The 13,529-nt window shown below is 38.0% G+C and overlaps 1 protein-coding gene across 1 annotated transcript in view; it reads right to left on the bottom strand.

The window, feature by feature from the left end:
• LOC120308223 (potassium voltage-gated channel subfamily D member 2-like) overlaps positions 1-10,599 on the bottom strand; it is a 37,015-nt gene extending 26,416 nt beyond the window's left edge. The window contains exon 1 of the mRNA XM_039343968.1: positions 10,447-10,599. Within this exon, the coding sequence (XP_039199902.1) occupies positions 10,447-10,599 (153 nt within the window). The remainder of the gene's footprint in view (positions 1-10,446) is intronic.
• Between the last annotated feature and the right edge of the window lie 2,930 nt (positions 10,600-13,529).

Raw genomic sequence — 13,529 nt, 5'->3', positions numbered from 1 at the left:
TAAGTTGCAGTAGTTGGGATGTTCACAGGGATATCCATGGATTAGTCAAAATTTACAAGATGGGAGCATGGTGTTATAATTGACAATCTTCCTCTTTTGCACACATCCTTATATAAGAAGTTGAGATTTGATCACACCACTGTTAAGCTACAGCAGGGGTGTCAAACTGCCGGCCCATGGATCAGATGCGTCATGCTGAAACTGCGCCCACCCCATTGCCGGCAATGGAAAAAAGTCACGATATGTCATTGCGAGTGACGTTGCGAGTTTGACACCCCTGAACTACAGGGTCAATTATCAATGACATCATGCAATAGAATTCAGTCTGGGAAGATCTTTTGCTTTCTTTTGTTTGTAAATCATTACACGTATGTAAAACAATTCTCAAAGCTTACACACCTTTCCCTCCTGAGAAATGATAGTAAATTGTATCTTTCTGATTTGGTGGTTTGCTTGTAAAATGCAGAAATGCAATTTGGTGGCCCTGGGGATATAAAACAGGATTTAGCAACCATGTGCCATCCATATTATGCAGATTGCCTGCTTCTGCATTCAAAAGTGGGTATTTAAAATCAGCCAGACAGAAAACCACGTATTTTCCTAGACCCTCTAGCGCTTTATAGTAGAGAGTCCTGCACAATATGAAAATTTTGCAATGTAATATTAGTTGTGGGTGCAATCTGTGGGCAATTTGTTCTAAGCAAATTTATGCTCAGTAAATATCACTTAGTTGCTGCTGAAATTATTTCTCCTGTCGTGTTTTTGTGTGTGTTTGTGCTGCCATTACCCAACTAATCATAGCACTGACTGCCAAATTGGCCTTATCAGTTACTGTTCATATTCAACTGCTTTTAACAGAATTTACTGGGGTGATTTAATATGTTTAGTCCCCAAGAGTTTCCAGCTGGAGAATGGATAGTTTGGTATATCATCTGAGAATGAAAAGAACTTCATTTTTTTCCTCGTTAGCATCTGCCACCTCAATTTTTTGTCAGGGGCATTAAAAGGGACTAAGCTTTGATGTAACATGCTTTTTCCAGATAGCACTCTCTGTCTCTCTGTCTCTCTCTGTGTGTTTGTGTGTGTATATAGTTTCAGACACATGTAGAACATGGGATGGAAGTACTACTGGACAAACCATTTCTCTTCGCCATGATGGTCTCCCTTAATCAGAATAATGCTGACCCTGCATGAAAGTGGCTAATCTTATTGTCTTTGGATGAAAGGCCTGAGATTATGTACCTTTGTGAACCTTAGATCATATCAAAAATGCCAGAACCAGAGGAATATGAACAACAAGCAAGGGCTGAAAGAGCAAAGGCAAATTAATATCACAAGTTGATAATTATTTTGTAATGTATGACCTATAATCAATATTTAATAGAAGGCAATATTATAACACCTCAAATATAAAGCAACAATACAAAATAAACTAAATTGTATACAGAAAAGTCCAAAACAATTACTGGTGTCAGTTAGGCAAGCCATTGTAAAAATATTGTAAAAAAAAACCCCATCAATCTTATTGTAAATAACTGAAGTTAGATTGCCTAGGTTCTCTTAAATTAATGTTATGAGTTCTAATTTCCATTTGTAGCACAGAGGAAGCTCTAGTATTACTTCTGAAACACTTTAGACTTCTATATCAGAACATACGCAAATGCAATTTTCGTAAGGATACTGATGGATCTTACCAGTCATCGATATACATTATATCTCTATATATATCTATCCCTCACTCACTCAAAAGGCAAGAATTTTCCAGAACTACTTTAACTTATACTTTCACAACTCCCACAACAAGTTTAGACCACCTTTCCTTAGGTATATTACACTCTTCTCCTTTCTTTTATTTTCACACATATAAAATCTATTTGTATTTCTTTCATTCATTCATTCATTTTACATACATATATATGTATATTGATTCTTCTTGGCCAGTATACCTCAAATGTGATCAAAGCCCAGTTTTAACATAAACTGTCTCACAGTAATCTCTGCAAGCTTGCATCTGTTAACTTGAAACTATCATGAAAGTCCATAAATTGTTGCTCACATCCACTGCCTTGTTGATAGGGAAATAGAAAAAAAGTGTGAATAAACTGAAGAAGTTGTTAAGTATGAATGTGGAAAGAGACTGCCAAGGATCAAGAAATCTAAGAAATCTAACTGAATATCAGAACTAATGTCAAGAAATGAAGAGAAATCAAATTCATGTAAGGCAAAGATCATAGATAGATAGTTAATGAAGAATTTCAGAAAGGTTTGTTCCTTACTCCAATGGTTTTGATCTCATTTCCTTCATGCATGACTGACTTTCTCTCCAGTCTCCAACACAGTCTTCTTTTTCTCTTCCATAAATATCCATATCCCCAGCATTTAAAATGCCTTCAGCATTTCTCTTTTATTTGTTTTCTTTGTTTACTTAAGGAAGAAAGACGGTTCATAAGGATGGAAAACTCAGACCAGCAACTTGAGTCTTTCCTTCCACAAGTCTAGAAGATATTCCTTACTTACAAGAATCTCTAATACTAGAATATGACTAGATCAGTATGCCAATTGGAAGGATACAGGGATTGATTGAATATCTTCAGAAACATGGCAAGCAGCAGAAAAAGAATCAATAAAGGTTATAACTAACCTATGTCAGCAAATCTGGAAAACAGTATAATGTCAAAAGGTTGGAAGACCTCAGTCTACATAGTAATGAGAGAGATAGATAGATAGATAGAGAGAGAGAGAGAGAGAGAGAGAGAGAGAGAGAGAGAGAGAGAGAGAGAGAGAGAGAGAGTGATTTACTAATGTGCTACCCATCACACAATATCCCTAATTTCACATCCCAGTAAAATTCATTACCTAATACAGATTAGAGCTTCACAGGAAGATTCTAGATGTTCGAGCTACCTTTAAACAAATCTGAGGAACATACTGATGCACACTGGATAATTGAGAAAGTCAAATAATAACAACAGGAAAACAATATGTGCTTTAATTATTACGGAAAAACCTCTGGTTGTGTTGTTCACATTATGCTGTGAAATGTATTTAGGAAAATGGAAAACCTCAAATCTCTCTCTCTCCTCATGTAAAACCTATGCAGAGGTCAGGAATCTACATCAAGATGGAACAACTGGCTCCAAGTCAGCAAAGGAATGAGATGGGGCTGTATACTTTTCTTTTATTTATTGAACTGATATGCTGAATATATATTGATAGAAACTGGATTAGAAGACGAGTGTGGCTTTAAAATTGCAGAATCGTTAATTATGCAATTCACTGGTGAGAATAGTAAGGTTTCACACATAGGCAAGAAAAAACAAATGCACAAGTAAAGAATAGGTGGTATAGGGCTCAAAAGCAGACACTGTGAGAAGGATCTAGGAGTCCAGTAGACAATCACTTAAGTATGAGTCAGCAGTGAGCTGCAACTGCCCCAAAAGCCAATGGAGTCATAGGCTGCATCAGCAAGGAAATAGTATCAAAAACATATAAGTGTTAGTATAAAGTGTGCTTTATACTGCACTGGTAAGATCATACTTGGAGTCTGTATCCAGTTTTGGTCACCATGATACAAAAAAGAAGTTAAAATTCTGGAAAGAGTGCAGAGAAGAGCAGCAAAGATGATTAGGGGACTGGAGGTTAAAATATAGGATGAACAATTGTGGGAAATGATATATCTAGTCTAACGAAGAGAAGGACAAGGGGTAACATGATAGCAGTCTTCTATTATCTGAGAAGCTGTCACAGAGAAGAGGGGATTGACCTATTCTCCAAAATACATGAGGGCAGGACAAGAAGTAATAGGTGAAAGACCATTAAGGAGAGATCCAATTTAGAACTAAGAAGAAATTTTCTGACAGTGACAACAATTAATCAGTGGAATGGCTTGCCTCCAGAAGTTGTGGGTGCTCCATTGTTGGAGGTTTTCAAGAAGAGATTGGACAACCATTTGTCTGGAATGATATAGGGTCTCCTGTTAGAACAGGGGGTTAAACTAGAAGACCTCTAATGTCACCTCCATCTCTGTTTTTCTGTATTATATGCTGATAACATTTCTTTAGTAAGAAGGTCAAGGAACACAGTAAAAAAAATTGAACCAAGACTGAAGATAAGACCAGAATAATAACAGATACAGATATAGCCTTAAAACTGACAAGGAAAATATTGTCATCATAGCAGACATGTGTAGGATTAATGTAAAAAAAATGTGTACTTATTTCCTCATATATGTAGAAGATTTGACGAGAACTTGAAGTTCCTGAAAGAATACTTATCTAAACATAAGCTGCACTCTGCTTTTGTTCTGTATTAAATGTCAACCAAGCTCCTTGCTTAATTATTGCTTTCACAAAGTTGTTCTTTTTACACTGTATTTGAGAATGCACTGTTCTTACAGGGCTGCTTAGAAAACTCTAACCATAAATTATATCTTCATATCTTTCTTAATGGAGATGTGTTTTGGAAATGCATAGACTGCATTTTTCTTATGAAATATTGAATGCAATAGGCCAGTGGTTCTCACCCTTTTCTTCACAATGTATTCCTTTAAATACCTTTTGTGGCCATGGACTATGGGCATGGACCCCCAGGACTTAAGATTTAAATCATAACATTTCTTCAAGCCTTCATCACCCTGTGATGACATTGCAGCCTCCCCGGTATCCACGAACCACAGGTTGAGAACCACTATAATAGGTGATATTATAGTAAGATTCAGTGGTTTGGGGTTTTAGGTCTTTGGAGTTCTGGGAACTTATCATCTTTGGAGCTTGATGGGTGGCACTATGCCAGACAGTCCTGTACATTATCTGGGGGTCCTTCTGGAACCATGACTCCTGCTTGGAAAGCAGCTACATTTGTAGCCAGGACAGCTTTTGCACAGTTTTGTGATATGTGCCAAATAAAGTTCCTTGACTGGGAGGCTTTTACTCTCAGTCACACATGCCCTGTAATGGATTTCTGTAACACACTCTACATGGAGTTGCCTTTGAAGAGCACCCAGAAGCTTCACATGGTACAAAATGCAATGGTGAAGGTAGTTTTGTGTGCTCCTTGTTCAGCAAGCATTGTAACTCTTGTCTGTGAAGAGCACCAGTTGCGAGTTTGCTTCCAAATTAAATTCAAAGTGCTCATAATATAAAGCATTACATGGCACAGGACTGCATTATTTGGAAAGCTGCCTCTTCCTAGTCTCCCAGATCTGGCAGGAGGGGCATGTTATGAGATCTTTTGATTAAGAACTGTCATCTGATGACCCAAGGAAAAAGCATTTTCTGCCACAGCACCTTCAGGCTGGCTCTGACACTGCTTATCTTTTGAAAGGGTCTAAAGACACACTTGTGCCAATGAGCCTGGGGATCAGGATTATGGTTTGGAGCCTGCTAGATTCACTAATTAATCTACAACTTGCCTTTGCCTGTTTTTTATGTTTTTTTTTTTTTTAAAAAAATGGTTTCAATTAGGTTTTCCATTTTGTCTAAGAGTTGTTATTTTTTGCTATTTTTCTGTATTTTGTTTATTGGTTGTGTTTTGTGGTTGTTTTTAACTATATGGATTGCCCAGCATCACAAATGTGAGATATAAATTGGAATATAAATTGAATGAATTAATGAATGAACAAGGAAATCTTCATGCCCCTAAAATAACACTAAAATAAAAAATAAATGTAAAATAAAAAGGGAGGTAATACATGAAAGCAATAGTTTATGGAAGCAATATATTATTTTAAATAAATCACATTTATATAAAAGTCTGCTTTAATCATAGAATTAAATCATATTTTGCCTAAATTTCTAGTCCCTTCTTTTCAATTAAAAATATCCCTGCCAGGTGACTTCCGGTGGCGACGGCCGCGCCGATGGCAGCTTCTTTCAGCTGTCTGCCTTGGGATGTGTCAAAGCCAGCTGAGACAGCGAGCAACAGCTGTCTTGCAGCTTGGAACCTCTCTCCCCGGGCGAAGGGGAGGAGGTGAGCTTTCCTCAGATAGTGGTAGAGCTCCTCGAGACCCCAAAGTTTTCTTTTTGGTGGTCAGTGGGTGAGAGCTCCCACGGAGTCTGAGGTATCTTCCACATTCCAGGATGCCTTTGCCCTGATTTATATCCAGGGCAAAGCTAGGTGCTGCTTCCACATCTGTGCTTAAAATGAATTTGTGAGTAAAATTTAAAGCAGACAGAGCTGACCAGGAGAGATTAAAATGGTGATTATTTCGAGACTTTAACTCTGAAAAAGAATTTATCTTTTCCTTTTTTTTCAATTAAGAGTAGTGAAAAATGGCGCTGAGATGTTGATTCTTTGAGTGAAAGGACTGGAACTTCTATTTGAAACAATGTAACAGATTTTGTATTTATATAAAATGCAAGAATCTTCTTTTTTCTTTTAAGGGGGCTTTTGTCTTTTTTCCTCCCCCTTCTTTTTTGGTATTTGTTGATTTTATAAGATTTTAGCACTTTTTTAGACTTTTTAACAAGTGTTCTTAAAAATAAAATGGCTTCAAAGCGTCTCGGAGCTTCTATTGTTTCTAAAGCCTCGATCTTCCCGGTAATGCAGACAGCTCAGCAAGCTAAGTTTAAGTTACCACCACCTTCTCCATTGTTACCAGCATCTATTCTTAAAGATTTACAGGATGCCTTGGGAAATAAGGCAAGACAGATTAAAGAAGAGATGGAGGAATTTCTTGAAAATAAAATTAGGGAACTGAGAGAGGATATTGCGTCTGCGCTTCAAAGGTTTGTTGGTCATATAGATTGTCTGGATGATCGTATTGATGATGTTGTGGAAAATTTTGAAAAACTGGAAGATCAAATTGATAAAGTAGAAAATAAGGCGGAAATAATACTGGATGAAATTACTATGTTACAATATAGAGACATGGAATTTGCTTTAAGAATAAGGAGAATGAAGGAAAACACGGAAGAAGATTTGAGACAAGTGGTGGTAAAAGATATAGCTTTCATTTTGGGGGCTGAGCCTGAAGAAATACTGAGAGAGACGGAAAAAGTTTTTAGGGTTAATTCAAGGGTTGTGAGGCAGAGGAATTTGCCACGAGACGTAGTTATTTATTTTTCTAGGAGATCACTTTGTAATGAAATTTTACAGGCTTTTTATAAGCAGAGATTTCAAATTGCAACTCAAGATGTTATAATTTTAAAAGAAATACCTTCAAAAATTCTTAGAAAAAGAAAGGATTTTGCTTTTTTGGCTGATGAGCTCAAAAAATGACAGGTCCAGTTCAGTTGGGAGATACCGGCTGGAATAGCAGTGAATTATGTGGGGATATATCATAGACTTAACACAATTTCAAAGGCGAAAGATTTTTACACTTCTGTTTTGAAGGCGGGCTCTCCATCATCTTTATGACCTGAGATTACAGAAGAAAAGTCGGAAGGGCAGCTGGTTGAAGGTGTTATGCTATTGGATGTAGGAGACATACAGGCTGAACCTCTGCAGCAGTCTCTTGTGACAGAAGATTTTTTAAAGAAACCGAGAATGACTTGTGCAGCCTATAGACGTAAAGTAAAAGAACAGCAGAAGGCGGATGTTGGAATAAAGAAAAAGAAATGATGAACTATTGTAGTAGTTTTTCTGAGATAGAAGATGTTTTAAAGGAATGGTGAATGATTTGTGTAATATGTAGATGTAAAGAAAAAGAACAATAAATAGTATGTTTTAAATGAATAGTGAATGATTTGTGTAGTATGTAGATGTATAGAAAAAGAATAATAGAAGGTGATGATTTAGTGGAAAAATTTAAATATTTGGGAGTATATATATTATAAAAATTTTAATTTAAAGTGTATAAAATAATTATGAGACATTATGGGTAAATGTGTTAAAGAATTTAAATTTTAATGATCTTTGTCGGTGAGAATTTTAGTGATTAAGATGAATGGTTTGTTGAAACTTCTTAAGCAGGAGGGTATTAATAGATTTACTTAGGGGTGGGAAAAAGAGCAAATAGCCAAGTTTATCGAATGTAAGTTTGTTGGTTGGGTTATATTGGAAGGAAAATTTTGTGTTTATTATGGATGAATGGTTGTTTAAAAGAAATATACACCTCAGCGTGGAGAAGATGGATAAATTATATGTAGAGTAAATATGGGTTGATATGGGATTAAAAAGTATTATTTAGATTATGAATAATTTTTAGTTTTTAATTTGGAATTGCTTATATTGTTATTTTTGTTATTTTTCTTTTTTATATATATTTTATTTGCTTAAATTTGTTTTGTATTCGAGTTAAAGTACATTATTGATTTTGTTATTTGTATAGTTGGATAAGTTTATTTAGAATTTGTTTGTTTATTTGTAACCCTGTAACCAGCTCTGGGAAGTGAGGGGGGAGGGAGGGGGTTATTTTAGGGGGGAATATTGTTAAAAACTTGTATAAAACTTTTCAATAAACAAAAATATCCCTGCTAGACTTTTCCACAGCACCAAAGCACTGAGAATGCTGGCTTATTCTGTGGTTTCACTAAGTATCTTATTCAACTTAATATAACACAGAAATGTAATCATTATGAGTCAGATTCCAAATTGCCCTTCCACTAGTATACAGTTCATAGCAAGTAAAGTAGTCCCTTTCTTACTTAAGACAAATGGATACTTAGTTCCCAAATTCATGATGCCATCTGTACAATCTCTTACACAGATTAAGAAAATCAGCAACTTGCTAGAACAGATTTCTAGAACATTCACCCAAACCAGCTTCTTTTACCTTCTGTGGAATCTCACTCAAAGACATTCTGAATCAAAACACATGCTGATATGAGAAGTATTTTCACCCACAAATTTAGGATGTGTGCTTTAAAATTAATTGTTAAATCAACTAACTAGCCAGCCCACTCAACCAGTTAACTTTTTGGGAAGAGAATCTTAAAAGTAGTTTCAGATACATAGTTTACATAGAGAGACATGTCAAACACAAGGCCCGGGGGCCAGATGCGGCCCACAAAGTGGTTTCATGTGGGCCATGAAGCTATCCTGGAAACAGTGAGGGAATGGCCCCTTCTGCCTTGGCTTTGGCCCAGGCCGGACGGGAGCCAATGTACAATTTTGTGGTGGCTATTTATGCTGAAATGCATTCAGTCTTAGCTCCACAAGGCATCTGGAAACAACGAGGAACCAGCCCCTGCCTGTCGGCCCTGCCCCCAGGGTGCATGCTGGGGAGGTGTCACCCTTTGTGAGGAATTAAAAAATGCACCATTGCCTGGAAGTGGCCAACAAATGGCCCTCGCCTACTTCACCTATCTGGCTTGATGGGCTCCAGGGGAGGGATTTTGGCAGGCAGCGGGACACTCTCCTCACAGCGCCAAGAGGCTGAGCCGGGCGGCATGAATCCAAAAAGAAGCACGAGGCCGCCCAGCTCCCAATCTGCCCAGTTTCAGCAGGCAGCCTGGCTCAACCTCTTGGCGCCCTGCCTGCCGAAACTGGGCAGGCTGGGGGCTGGGCGGCCTCGTGCTTGTTTTTGGATTCATGCCGCCCAGCTGTGAGGAGAGTGCCCCGCTGCTTGTCAAGACTGGGCAGGCTGGGGGCTGGGCAGCATTGCGCAGGTAATGTTGATTCTCACGCTGTTCACGGCATCCCCTCTCCCAGAGCCCACCAAGCCAGATATGTGAAGTAGGTGAGGGCCATGTGCTGGCTACTTCCAGGTGACAGTGCATTTCTTCATTCCTCATGAAGGATGACACCTCCCCAGCTGCGTTTCTTGCCTATTTTTCTCCCTCCCTCATCTCAAATATTTTCCCACCACTCTGTATTTAGGAAGGAAGAAAGGAAGGAAAGAAGGAGAGCGAGGGTCTGAGGGAACTCCTGCCTTAGTCCTGCCCTGCTGCCCTTTCACCATCCCCTTGCCCGCTCCTCCTGGCCTATCTTGGGGGTCTCCCATCCTATTGCTAAGGAAGCTTTGGATACAAAGCCGGGTCTATTCCCATGGAGAGGGAATAGGCCTCCCTCTGACTTTGCCCTCATACCCATCATGAGCAACCTGGCTAAGGAGAGCAAGCACAGCAGCAGCAGCCTTGAGGACAAGATAAGTGCAGCTGGGCGCCCCTTTGGGGAAGTGGGGCTGGGCTTGGTGCCACGGGTACTCGAGGGCCAGGCTGGGCATTTGACCTGAGAGGAGTAGTGAGGCTCCTCCAGTGGACCATGACTTGGTGCTTGCCCTGGTCCCACCCCCTTCTTCGAGAGACCCTCAGATCTGTCCCACTCCTGCCCAGGCCCCCAACAGGCACCCTTGACACGAACAATGTAGAGATGGCCATGCCTACCCAGTAGGCCACACCCACTCCATCCATGCCTACCCAGTAGACCACACCCACCCTGGCCACACCCACCTGCCCCCCCAAGGGCAACTGCAATGCTGATGTGGCCCTCAATGAAATTGAGTTTGACACCCCTGGCATAGAGACAATATACATTCCATTTCTACAATGGTCAGAAGGAGCGCACCTTTTGTGCCCTGCGCTTATCGGCTCGTTGGTTCTGATGATAGATGCGACTGAAGTTGGAGACAATGACTGGAACTGGAAGAGCAATGACTAAGACCCCGCTGAGAGAACAAATGGAACCAAATATCTTCCCAGCTATTGTCTTCGGCACCATGTCACCATACCTGGGGTAAAAAACAAAAATCTGCTTAAACACATAAGCTATAATTTGCCCTTTAAGGACTCAACAGTCATGTATCATTCCACTATGTGAACAACTCTTTGTATTATTTTTGAGAGAGACCCTAGTATTGCTGGTCCACACATCAATTTATATGCATCCAGTGTGTCTTTAACGGTAAGGAAAGGGAGGCTATTGAAAAATATGGTGATGTCATTTCAGTTATTGAGATCTAGTTGAATTGTTGTATCCAAGGTGGCTTGGAGTTACACATGTGGTAGATCAGTCTTTCTTTTTTTTCAATCTTCTAGAACAGTGGTTCTCAACGTGTTATCTGCAGATCCTGGGGGACTGCAAGGTTGTCACAGGGGGTCCATAAAGGCTTGAAGAAGTGTTACGATTTAAATCTTAAGTCTTGGGAGTCATCAGCCATGGTCCATGGACACAAAAGTATTTAAAGGCGAGTCCATGGCGAAGAAAAGGTTGAAAACCACTGTTCTAGAACGGTGGTTCGGAGGACATTTGGAAGCTAGATAAAATTGGAGGGTCTTGTTAAAAATCTGTTCTCCTGCTCTGTAGAAGAAGAAATATTTTTATCCCTACAAAAAGTTACCTTTGAATGCAACTCTTTGAAAATAAATAAGGGCTTCCTATAAATAAAAGAAGGCTGGTGCAGATAAATGGGTAAGGGAAATGTGTTCTCTCTCATTTATAATCTCAAAAGATGGAACATATAGTTGTATTAATTGGAAGAAAATTCAAGGAAAACAAACCAAATTCCTTTTCCTTGTAAAAAGTAATGAAGTGATAGGATTGCTGCACACAGTATGATGCCATCAATTGGCTCTGTGACTTTAGAACAAAAATATCTACATAATGATAAATTAGAGTGTCATAAACTGCTGATAATTAAACAGAACATCTTCATTCAAAATAATAAGTGGATTGGGATAGGCCTATTCCATTTTCTATTTTAAAAAGTTTTTGTCTGGCTTTTTAAATTCATGAGATGCAATCTATAAAAATGTTTGAAGTGATCAAGGGGGTTCTTCCATCTATCATCATCATCATCGCTATCATCTTGCTTACAGCAGTGACTACCTCTTCAAAAATTGGAGATTCCCCTCAATGATTCCTAATATACCTTGGAAGCCTGGAAAAGAACTTCATTTTAAATCCTGGAGAAATGTTCAGTTAACATGAACATTACTGAACTATAGATAAACCAATAGTATGACTCAGTATAAAAAACATCAGTATAAAAATATCTTCATCTAATTCCATTTATTACCACTATGTATCACTTGTCTTCGGTACAAAATAAAAACAGGACTCAAACAAGCAGATGGGCTTGCAGTAGAGGCAGTAGATGCTCAAGGTTATCCCATGAACAGTTTGGCTGAATTTCAAGGCCACTTAATTAAAACTGGGACCCTTCAAAATACTGCATGTGAGGAATAAAATGTCATTTGAAGAATCATCAATTGCATTCTTCTTTCACCCTTCATTCCTGCTCTAGAAATACTTTGAAACACATTATTAGTACTATCCTTCTTTCCAAAAATCTATTGATGTCCTTGAAGTGTAGCAGCATGTTGCCTAATTGACTAAAATTTATTTCATGACAATAATAATTTGTGTCATTGCAATAACATTTCAAGATAATACAACATGTCAGTTCCATACTCTAATTAAGATAAATTTTGGTACAGATCCCAAAACAAAGGCAGTTATTCCAATCTAATAAAAGAAAAACCCATATGGAAATAGCCTCTCCATTAGTGTAGGAGGAAGGACACCTATTCCACTGCTGATATAATGGCCATTGAGGAAACTTTTGATGTGAATAGGTATGCCATAAATGAAGAATAAAACTTATGCTTTGCTTTAATTAGTACTAAACTAATGACATTTATGTTTTCTTGTTCAGTTCGAAGAATAACAACTACATTGTAAATACAGGTGTCAGACCCCAAACTAAGACAACACACGGAAATTATTCTAAGCTGAGTTCTTTATTATTTTATACTAATGGACAAAATCTTGCCAGACTGAGGACTCTGTTATCTCCATCTACAATATACTTTGAACTATTAGGGAGGAGTCATCCTCACCCTCTTTCTTTCACACGTAATATCTGAGCTGAGTTGCCTCTTACTCTTCTGAAACATACCTCTCCCTACTAGGGATCCACATTACTACAGAACACTGAAAGTGTATATACAGAGAATTTTGTTTCTATTCAGGAGCAGCTCTTTTTATAGAAGTTAAACTTCATTTTCATTGAACACAAAAAGGAATATTCTTAGATATTCTTGTTTTTTTCCGAGGAGTGGTTATTTAAACAAGTCAAAGTGCAGCTGCAACTGCGTGATTGAAACCCACCTCTTTTTATGTGTGTGTCACATACTGGTCACATTTAAAAAATAAGTTTTTTTCTTTACTTTGAAAGTTAAATATGTCTGTCATGAATGCCCCAAACACACATTTAAATCTCTTTGCTGAATAAGTGTTAAGAATGAATTTGGAACGTCATAAAGCTAAAGCAAGGAATTAACATATTGCAATAATCAGGAATTCTACCAGAGGACATAATGTACCACTAGAAGATAATTGAAACAGGGAAACCAATATTTCATATTTCATACCACATGACACAAATATACTCCTACTTAACAAAAATATCCTCCATTCCAATTCAATTACATTTTCTCCATGAAAGTTACATGCGTGTCAAAAAAAAAGATGATTCAATAATTTTTCTTTTTTACCACATATAAAAAAGTGATTACAGAGATTGGAAAAATAAAGTAAATAGAAGGCCATTTAACCTGATAGTTACTCCTTTTGAAAAACAGGGTTATTTCTTATTAATGCATAAAAAGATGAAAAACTATAGGTAATTATAATCGAGTCCCTGATAA

Source organism: Crotalus tigris, unplaced genomic scaffold (assembly GCF_016545835.1).
Source record: "Crotalus tigris isolate CLP2741 ecotype Arizona unplaced genomic scaffold, ASM1654583v1 scf7180000017883.2314494, whole genome shotgun sequence".
Classification (NCBI taxonomy): Eukaryota; Metazoa; Chordata; class Lepidosauria; order Squamata; family Viperidae; genus Crotalus; species Crotalus tigris.
Note: the sequence above shows the minus strand (reverse complement) of the source record. Positions and strands in the feature narration are given on the sequence as shown.